Source organism: Cenococcum geophilum (genome assembly GCF_001692895.1).
Source record: "Cenococcum geophilum 1.58 unplaced genomic scaffold K441scaffold_17, whole genome shotgun sequence".
In the NCBI taxonomy this organism is placed as follows: domain Eukaryota; kingdom Fungi; phylum Ascomycota; class Dothideomycetes; order Gloniales; family Gloniaceae; genus Cenococcum; species Cenococcum geophilum.
Window position 1 is genome coordinate 213,095 of NW_027137575.1, and position 16,568 is coordinate 229,662.

The 16,568-nt window shown below is 46.7% G+C and overlaps 4 protein-coding genes across 4 annotated transcripts; 2 read left to right on the forward strand and 2 right to left on the reverse strand.

Moving 5' to 3' along the window:
- Positions 1–2,637: 2,637 nt before the first annotated feature.
- Positions 2,638–4,704, forward strand: K441DRAFT_705069 (centromere/microtubule binding protein cbf5; the record flags this gene model as incomplete). Its single annotated transcript, XM_067653566.1, has 5 exons — positions 2,638–2,749; positions 2,812–2,968; positions 3,025–3,656; positions 3,708–3,934; positions 3,983–4,704. 5 exons carry the CDS (start codon positions 2,638–2,640, stop codon positions 4,316–4,318), a joined length of 1,464 nt encoding a protein of 487 aa, XP_067504713.1. The 3' UTR covers positions 4,319–4,704.
- An 830-nt stretch (positions 4,705–5,534) lies between these two features.
- Positions 5,535–6,770, forward strand: K441DRAFT_658591 (HSP40/DnaJ peptide-binding protein). The gene is made up of 2 exons (XM_067648376.1): positions 5,535–5,996; positions 6,083–6,770. The coding sequence occupies exons 1-2, from the start codon at positions 5,610–5,612 to the stop codon at positions 6,374–6,376; spliced, it is 681 nt and encodes a 226-aa protein (XP_067504714.1). The 5' UTR covers positions 5,535–5,609; the 3' UTR covers positions 6,377–6,770.
- A 1,025-nt stretch (positions 6,771–7,795) lies between these two features.
- K441DRAFT_76145 (DUF1671-domain-containing protein) lies at positions 7,796–10,176 on the reverse strand. The gene is made up of 4 exons (XM_067654437.1): positions 9,513–10,176; positions 8,994–9,461; positions 8,539–8,933; positions 7,796–8,294 (listed from the first exon to the last, which is right to left on the reverse strand). Exons 1-4 carry the CDS (start codon positions 10,086–10,088, stop codon positions 8,252–8,254), a joined length of 1,482 nt encoding a protein of 493 aa, XP_067504715.1. The 5' UTR covers positions 10,089–10,176; the 3' UTR covers positions 7,796–8,251.
- Positions 10,177–10,834: 658 nt separating this feature from the next.
- On the reverse strand, positions 10,835–16,347 carry K441DRAFT_658593 (uncharacterized protein). Its single transcript, XM_067648377.1, has 6 exons — positions 15,921–16,347; positions 15,718–15,850; positions 15,474–15,663; positions 11,574–15,420; positions 11,237–11,525; positions 10,835–11,175 (listed from the first exon to the last, which is right to left on the reverse strand). The coding sequence occupies exons 1-6, from the start codon at positions 16,053–16,055 to the stop codon at positions 11,030–11,032; spliced, it is 4,740 nt and encodes a 1,579-aa protein (XP_067504716.1). The 5' UTR covers positions 16,056–16,347; the 3' UTR covers positions 10,835–11,029.
- Between the last annotated feature and the right edge of the window lie 221 nt (positions 16,348–16,568).

The window sequence follows — 16,568 nt, forward strand, 5'->3', positions numbered from 1 at the left end:
AGAATATAGGTAAGACCTCCTTCTAGAACATAGATGAGACCTCCTTCTGGAACATAGATAAGACCTCCTTCTGTCTTATCTAATATGTACCTTCTAGGGAATTCCGTTACATTAAGGGAAAAGATCACTTTTAGTAAAGACGCGCTCTACCCTATATAGATAAACCCCCTTTATTGCGTTAGCGATAAGGTAATAGCTAATCTTTACTATTAACTTGTCTTTAATAAAGCTAAGTAACTAAAAGATATTATTAAGTTACAGCGGTTTCATTAGATTATGCATTAATTAGCATAGCCTAGATAAAGGTAATTCCGGATAGAATATAATAGCAGCGGTTATTAGCGAACGTATAATAGATATATAATTAAGCAATTTATCGCGTTTTATATCCTTAAAGTTTATATTATTATATATAACCACTATTTATGGGTTATACGCTAAGGTCTTAAGATACCTCTATAAATATTAGCCCCTAAAGAAGTCCGTAGGAGCCCTTTTAATTAGCCTAGAAGTTTATAGAAGTTTATAGGTACTTATAAAAGTTTATAGGAGCTCTTCTAATTAGCCTAGGAGTTTATAGGAGATAGATATAAGATAGTTAATATACCTCTACCTCCTTAGTAATACTATTTATAATATAGCCTAAAGCCGGATAGCGTTTTAAACACCCTCCTTTTTACCCTAGAGCCTATAAGATAGATATCTATAAGTAAAGTAAAGAAATTAAACCGCTTTTTAGCTCTAGAAGAATAAATTATACTAATAATAGTATACGCCTACTTAATTAAAGCGTCCTAACCCTCTACCTTTTAACTTCCTACCTAATAACTTGCTTTATAGGCGCGCTAGTTACTAAGCAGCTATAGTAAAGTTGTATACTATATTAGGGCAATATCTTATATAGTATAGAAGGCGATTTTAAAGTCCAAGTCCTCTATATTCGACGTCCTATTAAATATATTAAAGTATAGCTCCTAAATAAGGCGGTTTAGCTCTATAGTAAAAAACCCTATTAATATAACTGCCCCTCAAATATAGCTAAGTTGCGGATTTTTTGCAACTGTATTTAGCAATACTTACTATTATCTTTTAACGCGATTATACCGACGGTGCCTAATTATAACCCCCTTATTATCTATATCGTCTACTTTAACCTAGGTAAATAGGAATTATATAAAGCTCTAACCCTCTTATTTTAGGGTATTAACTATAGCTTATAGCTTTCTTACGCGCCTCTACTATTATATACTTTAGTTTAATAAGGGAGGTTTAGGCTTACTAGTATTGGGTTAACTATTATTATTTATCTAGTTATTACTATTAGAGGAATCCTTGGATATATTAATAAAGTATTCTAGCGAGCTAGAAAGAATAAGTAGGCTTAAAAGGCTAGATAAAGGACTTTAAGTATCCTACTTAGATAGACGCCTATTAGGGGGACAATTGGGCTCTATTACGGATATAATATATAGAGTAAGAGATAAGCTTTTAAATAGAGGTATTGGCAAGCTAAGTAGCGCCGTATTAGGGGGCGATATATAACATTAAAGGTAATAGAACTGTCTTCTACTAGTAAGGCTATACAGCCTTTATAAAAGGCGCCTATAATCTCTTAGACCCTTAGAGAGGAATCCACCTCGGCGCTTTATAATTAGCTGCTAAAGCTAGCGCAAGCGCTAACGCCTGTGGCGTATATTAGGCTGCGGCGCCGGTTGCTAATTGGCTTAGGAGTTTATAGGAGTCACAGGGGTTATAGAGGTGTGGCGGTGCCAGCCGCTGATTGGCTCAGGAGTTTGCAGGAGGTGAGGTGGGTTTTCTCTCCGAGGGTCTGAGTTAACTGAGATAACGTAATCCCAGAGGCCTTACCTCCTTAAAGATTTTTCTCCTCCACAATCTATCTTGTTCCTCCCTTTACAGCCCCCTATCTGTAAAGTCCCCTCACAAAGATAGCAGGATATTAATAGGGTTCGCAGTATTAAACCGCACATATGAAGAAGGGCTTTAAAGAATACCCTGGAGGAGGCAGCTATTATGTCGTCAGCCAATCTGTTTAATAAGATATGCCTAATATAGTGCTACCATGCAGGACTGCAATGGGTATTTCGCCATCACAATATGCTACAACTCCTCTAAGAAGAAAAAGTTCGTCTGGAATTCGCTTGAGCCGTCGAACATGTCATTCAAGAACGAATAGAAGCCAAAGTAGAAATTAAAATGTAAGATGAATAGAAAGTTATGGAGGAAAAAGGGGATGAGGCGAGCATATTTCACTACTTGTCAAGGCCATCGGATCTCTTTTGAGCCTACGAGGTAAATGGTCTTCTCGAAAAGGTACCTAAATACCCTTAAAGAATTAAACCTTGCGAGAATGGAGAGGACAATAAAACCCTCGTATAAATAGAGAATGGCCATAGTAGTGGAAAAATGATCGACGAAGAAAGCTATCATGGAGATAGGTAAGGCTGTGTGAAAACTACTAATTGCTCCATGTACGGGGGTTTGAGCTGCATATGACGGAAAAATCTCGGGCCGGGTCCGCTCCGAATTTTTCGAGCTTCAGTAAATTCACCCGCACTCTTCAAATTACTACGAAGCTCTTTTCTTCAATTGTCGCACCAAGCAACCAATCTACCTAAGATGGCTCTTCAGGGGGTAGGACAAGAGGTGGACTACACCATCAAGCCTGCGGCTTCGGCCCCTGCTCCTGACACGAGTGACTGGCCTCTTCTATTGAAGAACTACAGCAACTGTAGGCAAACCCCCCTCCTTCTGCTGCTTCTGCGGTAGTGGGTAGGCTGACAAGCTATTCAGTGCTTGTTCGAACTGCTCACTATACGCCCATTCCTATGGGATGTGCTCCACATAAACGCGACTTGAAGTCCTACATCAGCTCTGGCGTGATCAATCTCGACAAGCCATCTAACCCTTCTAGCCACGAAGTCGTCGCCTGGGTAAAGAGAATTCTAAGGTAATAATTTGGCTTGGAATGCCACGTAGGAATATGAGGACTAATGCTCGCATCAGAGTTGAGAAGACCGGTCACAGCGGAACACTCGATCCTAAGGTCACAGGATGTCTGATCGTCTGTATTGATCGCGCAACGCGCCTCGTCAAGTCCCAGCAAGGCGCAGGGAAGGAGTACGTCTGCGTTATTCGTCTACACGATACTCTTCCCGGTGGTGAAGCACAGTTCGCCCGTGCTCTCGAAACTCTCACTGGCGCTCTTTTCCAACGGCCTCCTCTCATCTCAGCCGTGAAGAGACAGCTGCGAATTCGAACTATTCACGAAAGCAAGCTTTACGAATTCGATAATGACCGTCACTTAGGCGTTTTTTGGGTAAGCTGTGAAGCTGGAACGTACATTCGAACACTCTGTGTTCATCTTGGCTTGTTGTTGGGCGTTGGAGCACACATGCAAGAGCTGAGGAGAGTTCGTAGTGGTGCTATGGATGAAGAGAAGGGTATGGTCACATTACATGATGTTCTCGACGCGCAATATTTGCAGGACAACAACCGAGACGAATCGTATCTGCGGAGGGTGATCGTACCCTTGGAGAGTCTATTGACCACGTACAAGAGAATCGTTGTCAAGGATAGTTCAGTGAACGCCATTTGCTATGGCGCGAAGCTCATGATCCCTGGACTGCTGCGTTATGGTATGTTCTTGCGACGCTGATATGCATGCTATAATTAACGTGTTGTCGCAGAGGCTGGTATTGAAGTTTACGAAGAGGTTGTCCTCATGACAACTAAAGGCGAAGCTATTGCTCTAGGTATTGCACAAATGTCTACGGTGGAAATGTCATCATGTGACCATGGTGTAGTTGCAAAAGTCAAGCGTTGCATCATGGAGAGGGACCTCTATCCAAAGAGGTGGGGCTTGGGCCCTGTCGCTTTAGAGAAGAAGAAGATGAAGGCTGACGGCAAGCTTGATGTGAGTAAATCAGTAACCCTAGATATGTGTCTTTACTAACCGAATTAGAAATACGGAAGGCCGAACGAAGCCACCCCAGCGAAGTGGAATCAAGACTATAAGGACTATAATGCCCCGCTTGATGCTGGATCTCAGACTCTCGCTGAGACTACTGATAAAATGGGTGCTCTTACTACACCATCCGTTAAGCCCACCGACGGTCCAACGAGCGAGGTCGCCACGACTGCTGGAGCTGAAAATGGTGATAGCAAGAAGAGAAAGCGCCATGATGGCGAGACGGCAGAGGAAAAGGCAGAGCGAAAGCGCAAGAAGAAAGAAAAGAAGGAAAAAAAAGAAAAACGAGAGTCTAAAAAGCTGCAAAATGACGACAGCGACAGCGAGTGAAGGCTATCTTAACGCGCGAAAATCCAGCGAACGCTCTTGTAGGGCCTGTCAGTTGCACAAAGAATTGTTTTCACGAGTGTGGAATACCAGATGTGTGCCTGCGGAGGGCATGTCTGTAGTGGCATTGGGAATGTGTCATTATTATCCTGAATGTTGCTCTGTCGTTGTACCATATAGTACAGGCCGTGCTAGGCAGGCGTTTCTGGACGAGCATGGAGCCTGGAGTGCATTTCTCGGATACTAAATGAAGAGAATTCCGAAGGTCAATTGAGGTTGTATTGTGATGGCAAAGGGGCGTGTGGACTTTCAAAAAGGCATTCTGTGCTTCCAGCGTGTTGTCAAATACATAGCCAACACACGAATAGACACATATGCATATTCTCGTGAAGTGGTTCTGATAGCTCTGTCTTTCTCAAAGGCGTCGAATGGGAGCTTCTGGAAGGTTCGACCGCTGTGACGTCGCAGCTCAAGGATAGGTGCCAAGAACAAGAACGCGGAGAGACAGACTCCCTCGCTCGACCTGACCGACATGAAAGTCCCGCATACCGACCAACGTCTTCCTTTCACTTTCCACCACCTAATCCCACAACCATCGTGCCACTGACTTTCCACATACACCACCGTATTCTCTTCCTCTCCTTCTAGCACGCTACAATTGTGCACGTTCCCACACCATCATGGTCAAAGAGACCAAGCTCTACGATCAACTAGGTAAGGCTCTCACCCCACTACCTTCGTGCCTCATATTACCTTTTTAACTGCACCTAGAACTGTACTAATATATCCTCTAGGTATCTCACCGTCGGCTAGTCAAGATGAAATCAAAAAAGCCTACCGGAAGGGGGCGCTGAAGCACCATCCGGATAAGAATAAAGACAATCCGTCCGCCGCAGAGAAATTCAAAGGTAAGGCTAACACTCTATTTCTATCCATCCTTTCTTGATGAGATACGCCCCCTCCAATATATATATTTTTTTTTGAATTCTAACTCTTCACTCCGTGCTCTACAGAAGTCTCACAAGCATACGAAATCCTCTCCGACCCGGAAAAGCGCAAAACCTACGACCAATTTGGTCTTGAATTTCTCCTCCGCGGTGGCGTTCCACCACCCGAAGACGCCGGCGGGCCTGGAGCCGGCACACCGTTTGAAGCTGGCGGATTCTCCTTCCCAGGTTCAAGCGGTATGCCCGGTGGTGGCCCAAGGACATTCCACTTTTCGACAAGCGGGGGCTTCAACTTCTCGAACCCGGAAAGTATATACTCAGAGTTCTTGCGGGGCGGAGGAGCGGGTATGGGGCTCGATGAAGATGACGGGTTCGGATTCGGCGGATTTGGAGGAGTGGGCGGCATGCCTGGTATGAGTGGCTCATCGCGAACTCCACGGGGAGCAAAGCCTGGGCGGTTTGATTCGGGTGGTAGGCGGACGCCCGCTCCAGAGGTTACGGTAGTGGAGAAGCCTTTGCCTGTGTCGTTGGAGGAGCTTTTCTCGGGCACAACGAAAAAGATGAAGATCAAGCGCAAGACATACGATCAAGCTACAGGGAAGCAAAGCACGCAGGATCGGATCTTGGAGGTCCCAATTAAGAAGGGCTTGAAGGCCGGTAGTAAGATCAAGTTCTCAGACGTTGGGGACCAGGTCGAAGGCGGGACGCAAGATTTACATTTTATCATCCAGGAGGTAAGATATTCTACTACTCCTCCACCTTATTTCAAATCTCTAATATATAGGAAGTTATGACGTCTGATCTGCTAACATGACAACAGAAGCCCCACCCATTGTTCACTCGTGTTGGGGATGACATTAAACATACTATCGACATTGACTTAAAGGAAGCCCTAACGGGGTGGAGACGCACCGTTCAAACCATCGACGGTAAACAGCTCGCAGTTGGCAGCGCCGGTCCCACAGGTCCGACATATGAAGATCGCTTCCCGGGTCTTGGTATGCCGAAGAGCAAAAAGCCCACCGAAAGAGGCGACTTCATTGTTGGCGTCAGGATTAAATTCCCGACAAGCCTGACGCAGGGCCAGAAGGATATTTTGAAAGACGTGCTATAGCAGTCTGAAAGTCAGGCAACAAATGGAAGATCGTGCTTTGTCGCGGCTGGCGTTGCATGGATCAAATCAGCGACAGCGTTGTCGATCGCTCGCCGGCGGCCTTAACATTTTTGGGAAATCTTCACCTGTTCAATGTTAATATGCAGTTTAGGGTAAACGAGGAAGCAAGTGGAGCGGCGTTGTACTTGGGAAAGGCGTTCTTCTGCATTTGCATGGAAGAATGGATGTGGTGGACATCGGTTTCTTCATTCTGTGTTTCATATGTTGTTATGATGTGCATGAGAGTACGAGATTTATGGGAAGAATGAATTGATACAGATAATGTAGACTGGAAGTTGTCTGTAGTGTTCGATGATTTGGTGTTTGTGTTTTGCCGAAGTGAGTATGAATTTTTATCAGTACAATAACGGGAGTACTTGGATAGATCGTAGGGATATGAGGAGTGTAGAGGTGAGTTTTAAGAGTTTTGGAATGTCATATTAGAGCAGGTTAATCTAACCCAATTCATGGATAAAAAAGAAAACGGCATCAAATCATTATTCACTGTCGCTGACCTATTTCCCTCTATAACCTGCCAATGGCCTATCTTCATTCAAGTCTTCCGGATTCTCGGATCTCTTTATACAAGTCGCAGGACTCGGCATTTGCTATTCCCATTCCTTCCAAACCTCCCAATACGGTACCAATACAGCCCGTAGCTTCACCTATCCACTCCCAATGGAATTTCCAAAAGAGTAGGCCAAGGGAATTTAAACAACAAGAAGAAAAAGACGAAGTAAACCACCCGGATCCTGTCCTCTCCTCAGATTCGCTCGAGGTATCATCACCCAAACAATCTTCTCCCCACCTCCAACTCTCCTTCATCGGACCCACCGCACCTAAAGGGGCACGCGAGTCTTCCGCAAACCTGCCAGAATCTATATTCGACCACCAGTGTACGAAAGCATCGTCCCAGTTGGGCTGATAAGGCTAACTCCGCACGTCTCGGCACCACCTGCGCAGGGCATGGCCGTAACAACATAGCGTGGGCTGTAATTTTGGAATGTCTGCTTTTAAGGATGGAATGTAGCATGGCTGTGCGCGGGCTGATGGGGCTTAAGGAGTCGCCGCTCTCTGGTGAGGCGAAGGGATTATTCACGTCGAAAGTCTGGGAATGTGTCGCATCGGGCGAAGCCGCACGTGTCGGAACCATCTATGCTCATGGGGCCGCTTGGACCGTGGCGGTCGGAGGGTGCATTTTGGTGTAATTTTCTTGTTGAGTGAGTCGGGCGAACCGGACTTGGGTATTCAGGCCAACTCTAGTTTAGAGAGCTAGGGAAGGCCTGAGTAAAAGGCTTAGATCTGCTTGGTGAGGTCATGGTACAGATGCCCTATGGACCTGACCTGGAAGTTCCCGGACTGTTGTCGAGAGGACTCATGTGAGATGCGACGACTCGAAGGCGAGAGCTTTGCTACTGCGAATTTTGGTGAAGATAGAAGCCTACCTCTGGAATCACCATCGCATCGGGGCTAGATGAGTTCTTCTCCAGTGAGCCTTCGCAATGCCGCGGCAGTTGCTTGAGTCACCCTCTCCAAGCGTGCAAACCTAGCGTCGTCAACAATCCACATGCCGCCGAACTGCTGCCAAGGAAAGTTGCGTAGAAAGTGGTCTTCTGGGTAAACACCATGACCCAGAGTACGAGAGCAGGAAAATACATAGAGGAAGTGACAATCTGGGAATTGTCAGAGGACCTGTATTCACCCAGAAGGAGTTTAGCAAAGCTGGTGCAAAAAAGGCGTATTCCATCCCATTAAGCTCGTAAGCTTGTGCTTTATTGGATGAACTTATAGATATCTATATTTGGGGCAGAAGGGTAATAGACGCGAGCAGAGGTCTCATACATCCCAGGCCGGAAAAAGTGGCGGATGTGCCGTGAGCCTAAGCGGTGTATTAGTTCTTAGTCATTCATTTCGCAGGTAAGAAGTAATCTTTAGAAACTAAATCCGCCTTGAATCGTATGAGGTATGGTATAATTGTACCCAGGGCTATCAACGACTGTAAAACGTGTATTTGGAAGTCTTGTTGGGCCACGAGAGATGTTTAGGACTCCAAAGGGAGATAAGGTAGTAGCAGGTAGGCAGACAAGCAATTAGGTATGCCGAGAAGGAAAGAAACCACTCACATGAGTATCTCAAAAGCCGCATGCCTCCTCAGCTGCCTGGCGGTCCTGCGATAGGCTTGCATCACCTCCGGCCTCGAAGTTTTGATATGATTTCTTCCACGCAGCTTATGCATGCTTGGACTCGTGTGGAACATTGGGTCGAAGCAAATTAAGTTGCAAGTGCCATCTTTTCGGCGCTCAAAGCCGACAATGCTAAGCGAATGGCCTGGTTGCTGCATATAAATGGGTGGCAAGAGAGTTTTGTAGACATTCGAGCCATCCTCAACTGCAGCTTGCTGGAAATATTTCTCTACGCCGAGGAAGAGCTGCTCGTGGGCCTGGAGCTGGCCATCAGGCGAATCGTTAAAAACGTCCACAGCGCAATCAATTTGGGCATTGAGGAACAGTGCTTGAGCCTTGACAGTTCATTAGTTCCGTGAACCTCGTGCAGGTGAAGATCAGAGGTCATGACATACCTCTGGAGTCCCAATATATTTCCTGGTATCTCTGATCCCGCCTGTTTGCTGCCGTCCGATCTCATTAATGCCTTTATCCCAAGCGGTCTCGATCAGGTCTTGGAGCTTAAGGATGCCCGGTGTGCGCCCCGGAAACTCGTCATGGCCTTGAGCCCTGGCGCCTTGAATGTAAGATATCAACATCTGAATGTTTCTGTATCCACAGAAGCCACCTTCTCTGGGTGTCTTGCCGATATGTAGGGTGCTGGGATGACAATAGTAAGCCTCCTTGACGGACCTGTCTAAGGCTGATAGCTGGGCTAGGACAGGGATCACGCCCGGAGTTTCGTTCTGAACGATTCTTTCTTTAGTAAGACGACCATCACGGCCAATGCGGTTCACTACGGTTATTTTGGGACCCTCCTCGAGTTGCCTATGTAACCATTTGGGCATCTTGTCTTCCCAGGCGTGAGGGCCCAGTTCGGCTCTCTAGAGAAATTTTAGCTATATCAGCTTTGTATGATAATAAGGCAAACATACCCCTAAGCGGATGCTGCTTGCAGGCTGTTTGGTGATGTTCGCGGCGAATTTGGTAGAGAACAGAATGAAGCTGAGAATACTGCGGCTGAGCGTCGATTTTTCGCTGGCACCTGAGCTTCCTCGTTTCCTTTCGATTTTCTTATGATGGGTATGGCGAAGGGCATCGGGCACCTCTGAAGTGAAATTCTCCTGTAGGAATGAAGGTGTAGATTCTTCAGTTAAAGTCTGCATCTTTAGGTGGCCGGTGTCGGCTTCGCCATCGACGGCTAAGCTCTCAGCAGCATGGAGGTCGAGGTGGTCGTCAAGGTCAGCAAGAAGCACATCTTCACCACAATCTGGCCTAGGACAGAGAACGTAGTTGTCATCGTCTTCATCGGAAGTGACATCCCCAGGTTTGGAACGTTCAGAAGACCCGAAGGCGGTCGATAGAGAAGGAGCTTCTGGATCATCTATAATTCTGAATGGCGAGTCTGGAGTATGTTCTTGCTCAAAGTGGAGCTCGAGAACGTATGTGCCTGTTGGAGGAACAGTAAAAGGACACATAGGACAGGTGAGAAGGATAGATTTAGAAGCCATATTTCTGGTCACCGGGCAAGTAGTGGAAGCAATAGAAGTGGCAGAAATAGAGGCTTGGTGTGGAGAAGAAAAGAGAAATTGCGAGTTCGCTGTTTCGTAGCTACAGAATGTGACCGGGGGAGTTGCGGTGGCTTAGCTTGGCCCAAGTTGGGCGATGGACAGGAGCTGACTGGTTTTCACTTCCTAGATGACGACGCATTATGAGAGGTCTCGTTTAGGCGGTTACGAATAGACACAAATGTGTAGGCGCCATATTTGGATATTAGCTTGTGATAATACTGCCGGGTGAGGGGGAAGGCTGTGGTGATGGTGGCTGGCCTTGCTTGGCACAACCAAGAACCCCTGCAGCTCCGGCTGCTATGCAGCCGTGTTTCCAACTGGGCAATTACCCAGGCAGTTATGTTACCAACGCCCGATGCTACTGCAAACAACAGCACGAGAAGGTGGGTTGGCTTGGATTATTCACTATCCTGCTACGTTTGCTAATCCCACCGACCTGCAAGTGTTCTGCAGTCCACGCCTTGTTTGCAACCACCAGCAAACCTCAGAATGCCACCGTATGCCTCGACAGCAAACGTGCGTTGCAAATAGGGAAAAACGATGTGATGACGTTAAGAGCTCTTGCCAATAAGTCTCGATGATATTAACACCGCCTTGATGTCGTGTACATTTTTAGCAAATAAACCGGACGCGTCGCCCAAAATTATTTACAGGACACGGGTCTGTCCCTTAGAGAGCCCACAAGTGCATTCATCACATATCACCGCCGCCAAAAATGCATCCCACAAGCGTAAGATACAAACAGAAAACACAAGGACATGCCACCAGGCCTGGTCCTGTAGAGAAAGGAAACACCCAAGATTCCATTACGCAAAGATTATACCCAACTTCGCGCCCGTCAGCCTCATGATCTAATAGCGGAGAACAGTTTCTGAACAGCCCTATACGCCTTCAACCTCACTGATTGCGAGACCTTGTACTTCTGCTCCGTTCCCATTGGGTTGCTCGAACTCCATCTTTTCTTGCTGGGCTATTGCCTGAGCGGAGACGATTTCGGCAAGTCGTTTTAGACGAGGAGTTTGTAACCCTATTCCATGAATAATTAGCACATCCTCCAGCAATATCAATGATTATGAAGAATCACTCACATGAAGGTGTATAAGTTTCTAATGCAGTGATTACACGCGGCTCCGCAATCTCGTACGGGCCAGAGTCCTCCATGTCAACCGCTGTGAGAAGCAGTACATCGCTCTTTTCCGTAACTCGTGAAGCAACGGCTTTCATTATTTCACCATTGATGGGTTGTTCGTAGTCAGCGACGAGATACTGATTCAGAAGTTTCTGAATCTGATTAGGCGAGAGCATCCAGCAAATGTCCTGGATAATCTCGATGTCGTTCAACGTGGCCTTCTTGAGTTGGAGAAGCTTTGTGGCTTGCTAGAGGGCGTGTTAGCGAATTGATATGGAAATAAGAACGTGACTTACCATTAAATGCTCCAACTGCAGAGTACCCTCGGGCATGTCATGGCTCTTACACCACTCCTCAATCCGGGTGATGTTATAATTAATTTGTAAGCCACGCTTCCACGAGAGGAAATTTCTCCGCATCAGCAGGTCATTGAAGGCCGTCACACCAACCAACCTCAAAAGTTCTGTAACTGTCTGCGTAATGATAGAGTCTTCAAGGTAGTATGCCTTCATCGCTCTGTAGACATTGTTGAGTAGACTGAGGAGGTTGTCCATGCTGAAGGCTGGCGTATTATTGCTCTGTAAAAGCTTGCCGAGGAACCTGTTGCTCTCGTTTGTAACAAAACCTGGAAGGGATTGCGATTCGATGATGGCGGGGACAATCATCTTCTGCAGTTTCTTCTTAAGCACCTTCATCCATGTGTGGTATATGTTAAACTCAAGACTCTCCAGATCATGCTTGACAATTTCCAAAAGTCTGTCGTATTCGTAGTTGTCCGTCTTTTGCTGTTCGTACCAGTCCTCAGCAAGGAAGACAAACGAGAGCATTTCATGAACGTTGGACAACCAAAAGGCTCCTGGGTTGATCGCCTCATCGCCGTCGTGCTGCATAACCTCCTGCTGGATGGATTGCATCACATTAGCCAAGAACCGCTCGGACTCTTTAACGAAACCGTTATTCCACATCTCGGAAGTAACAAGATTGATAAGGTACGCTGGGAACAGCACTTCCTTGTCCGTTGGAGGCGGTGTCGTAGTAGGAGATGGTATCTTCAGGTTCCTAATGAGGCCTAGGGTGACCTCATCGTTCAGACTATCTTCTTCGGCAAGGATGTTCTCAAGCTCCAATTCAACATTGTCCAAATTAGGGTTGAAAGTAGAGCCAGACAGGTTTTGTCTATGTACCGTCGAGCCGAGCGCCATCGAAACTGGTCTTGGGCTGTAGGTAGCACTGAATCTGTCCATATCGCCTCGTTCAGGGCCTGCACTTCGTCTCTTGGGCTTCTTGGAAGAGACCAGATTAATAAGATTCGATCCAACCCCAGGTGCATGGCTTACTCCATTCGGTATCTCCCCGATAAGAGGTCCAGTGCGCTTAAGCAGCTCAAACTGGTCTTGCAAATCGACAAGCTGCTGCCGGAGAGACGTCTTCTCAGACTCGAATGTAGTACTGCGTCGCTTAGCGTGGTCAAGTTCTTCTGTGGTCTTGCGTAATGACTCGCGCAGTTGCTTTTCTTCTTCTTGCAAACGTCGCATATTGGCGGTGCTTTCATCGTAATTGTTTTGCAACTTCTTGAAATCTTCCTCCATCGCACTTAACCGAGCAGCAGTAATACCTGCTTGGTTGGCTTCGGCTTGAAGCTCCTTTGCACGGGTTTCTAGAGCATTACTCCGATTCTTCCACGACCGTAACTGACTCTCGTAGTTCTCTACTTGCCCTTGAAGTGCTTTGTTCTCTCTCTTCATTGTACCCAGGGATTGTGTAAGCTCAACAACCTTATTCTCGAGCTTGTATGAGATCTGTTTGAGATCGCGAGCCTCCTCACGCAATGACCTGTACTCGCGGCGAGCAGCCCTTCCTCTCCAAAGACTCTGAATAATGACAACCTTGTGACGATACTGTCTCCATGATTTGAGCTGCTTCTGTGATCGCCAGTTCCGTTGTATCATTCTTGCTGCGTTGCCAAGTCTTGTATCCAAAATAAGTTTGCGGCATAAATAACCCTTCGCTGTTGCCTGGAATAAAACAGTGCTATTGCGGACATGATGATACGCCTTCTTCTCTTTCTGTCCGCGCCAGACGCGTTGGATGGTGGTCGCTGCTTTGATCTGCCTTGCCTCTGCCGCATGGCCTCTGGCAATAAAGCCCCTGGCTAGGGACTGGAGAGAAATTATCGAAGCCCGTGCTTCCAGATATTTGCGGCGATAGTACTTGCACCGAAGGTTCTTCTGTATCATAATCGCAGCTCCATTAAGTCGAGCAGTACGCAGATTCTCGAGGAAAGCAAGCATACCAGCGCGGAAGAAAATCTTGGTCAGACCAAGCTGGTACTTATCAGTACCGTCATTCTTACCAGTACCGAGCGCTCTCCTCAAAATCTGATTTGCCATTTCTCGGATCTCTGGAGTCCAGGAAGAAGACGGAACAAGCATGTAGTAGCGTAACGCGAACTCCTCGTATGTCCACCTAGTCGGATAACCTGCACAGCTTATTCTAACAGTTTCGAGGACACCGCAAGCGCGGAGTTGGCTGAGAACCATGGGGCCTTCGAATTTCCACGCTTGCTTGGCTTCGTTGGGTTTGATACAGCGAATATAGTGGACATCAGTTGAATTAATCGTGCTCATTAGCTCGATCAAAGACGACTTGAAAATGCCACCAAGCGTAGGTTTCCTGTTTACAGCAATTCTTCGTCCAGCTGAAATTGCGGCACCCGGTTTGGACGTTGTTGCTGCTGATTCTTTTTCGCGAATTGCGGCTGCTACGTCCAGGACCTGGCCGAGGAACTTGTTTGATGATGCCCGCAAGACTTCCATTTGCTCATCAGGAACGGTATCTCTGTTCTTTTCTATAAATCCATCTGATTCGTAGGTAACGTCAATAGCATAATGACAGACGGTGAAGGCGGATTTCCCAAACCGAGGTTTCTTGTAAAACTTCTGCTTGTCTCCAGCGAAATTGTGGTGGAGCTTGGTTACGAACTGCTCGTCGGAGCCCATTGGTAGACGCGATTCTTCGTCGAGCAAGGAGAGAACACCCAGTTTCCCCTCAATGAGATCAATACAAGGCTGATTATCAGAAAAGTCGATAAATGTCCAGTCAATCTGTTCTCTGAGATATTCTTCCTGCTCTAATTTGAAAACGTGCTGATTGAACTCTTGCTGTAACTTTTCGTTGGCGTAGTTGATGCAAAATTGTTCGAAAGAATTCTTTGCAAAATGCTCGAATCCGTAAATATCCAGCACACCAATAAAAGATCTAGCATGGCTCAACACTTCTTCTGTTGCAAGACCTCGGTTGATTGAATCCACGAGCCAGTCGAACAAACTCGAGTAAATGAATTTGGCCACTGAATCTCGAACAACTATAGCCTGCTGTTGTGTGAGGTTCGACATGATCTTTTCTCCTCTTGTGGTCAATTGTTTTTTTACAGTCCATTTTGCAAAGTTAGTCGGGTTAATGCCGAGGAGTCGGCAGGCTGAAACGAGTGCAGGCTCTTCTGGTGAGAGAGATGAGTCTGTTCTTGAAGCAGTAATTTTAACGTTTCCAAGATGGAGAAGAGCTGCTAATATTCGGAAAATCTGAGACTGTATATCAGAAGCGACTCCAATAGTCGTCAAAGAGTTTCGAGTTGCGTCAAATTCAGCTTTGTCGTCTACACCATCGATGACCGGGGCACTGCCCTGGTTGAGATAATCAAATTGCTCAACCGGTAGCAATCCAAGCTCTTCCCTTTCGGCATCCGTGGCACCTGCAACCAGCTGGTAGAAAATATGATAGTTTCTTTCTTTCAAGGGTTGAAACACTAATCTTGATCGTTCAAGGAGATATGTGCGAATCTTTGCCCCAATAATGTTCGTCTTTTTGTCGAACATAATCTCAATATATTTGCCAAATCTGGAGGAATTGTCGTTTCTCGTTGTTTTTGCGTTACCGAAGGCTTCCATTATAGGATTGGTAGCAAGAATCTGCTCCTCTGTCTCACTCATGGTGTCTGCCCTACCCTTGGCGCGTTTTCCAGGATGATCCGGAGATTCTCGGGTCGCGAAATATCGCATAATGTATTTGGCGCTAACGGTCTTCCCGGCTCCAGATTCTCCAGACACGACTATGGTTTGATTTCGCTGATCTCGAAGCATGTCCCTTGTTTATTTTCAGTGTGTTTCAGATAGTTGGGAGTTACGAGAGCTACGTACGCAAATGCTTCTTCTGCGATGGCAAACAAATGGGGCGCTTGTGAAGACCTCTGCTTGCCAGCATAAACTTGCACCATCCCGGGAACGTACAAAGAATCCACTCTTGCGAAAGGATTGGTTGCAATGAGCACTATACCACTGTAGGTGTATATCTCCTTCTGCGAATATCGCAGTCTGATTGCCTGCAAGACTGCCCATAATATGTCAGCGTCCGCAGTCCAACCCTGAGAGCGTTATAACATACCGGCTGGCTCGTTTAAATGTGAAAGATTTGTAAGGTCATCGCTGGCTTCGAGCATGGCAGGATTCATGAGAGGAGGAAGGGAGGCGTCTGTGCCATCTCGAATAGCTTTTATGGTAGTCTCGACAGTTTTGGCCTAAATGAGAAGTCTCAAATTAGCTATCTCAGAAACCTTCAGAGAAGGAAGAATTTAGGATTCATATTACCTCTCCATTCGCCAGTCTGAAGATCAGCTTAACTTTTTCCCCTTGGACCAGCTTCTCTTCCACTTCTGAGGCCACCCAGCCTTCAGTAACATCTGGCTGCCACGCCCTCGTACCAACATCGTAAATGTGCGCCATATTGTCGACTGGACGCACAGAAAAGTCGTTATGGAGTTGCCTTCAAATACGCCGGTGGGCTCCCCACAAGCAACAAGAGTAGAACGAGACCCAACGCCAACGCTATACGGGGACGCGGAGAGGATATGATGTAGAAGGCATCCGCGGAGACTCAGACTCGAGATCAATGGTGGTTATGGACGTTGGGGAAAGTCTTTGATGATAATTTAAAGTTGGTATGGTGGAACGCGGACACCCGCTCGACTTTCATCAACTTTCCGCGACCGGGGTTGCGTCGCTAAGCTCACCGCCGTGACCGCCCCTGAGAGTTGCACCAACCCCTCGCAAGAACACCTGGAAGAGCACACTGGAGCGCTGCACGACGAAACAGCTATGTCGAATGAGGATGGAGACAAGGTCTTTGAAGAATTTTTCCCTTGCACGCTTTTACTGATCGCGATAGGCTGCTTAGAGGGCATATGGCCATTCACACCTTAATACGCAAAAACCGTCAGAGTGCTAGAAACAAAACGC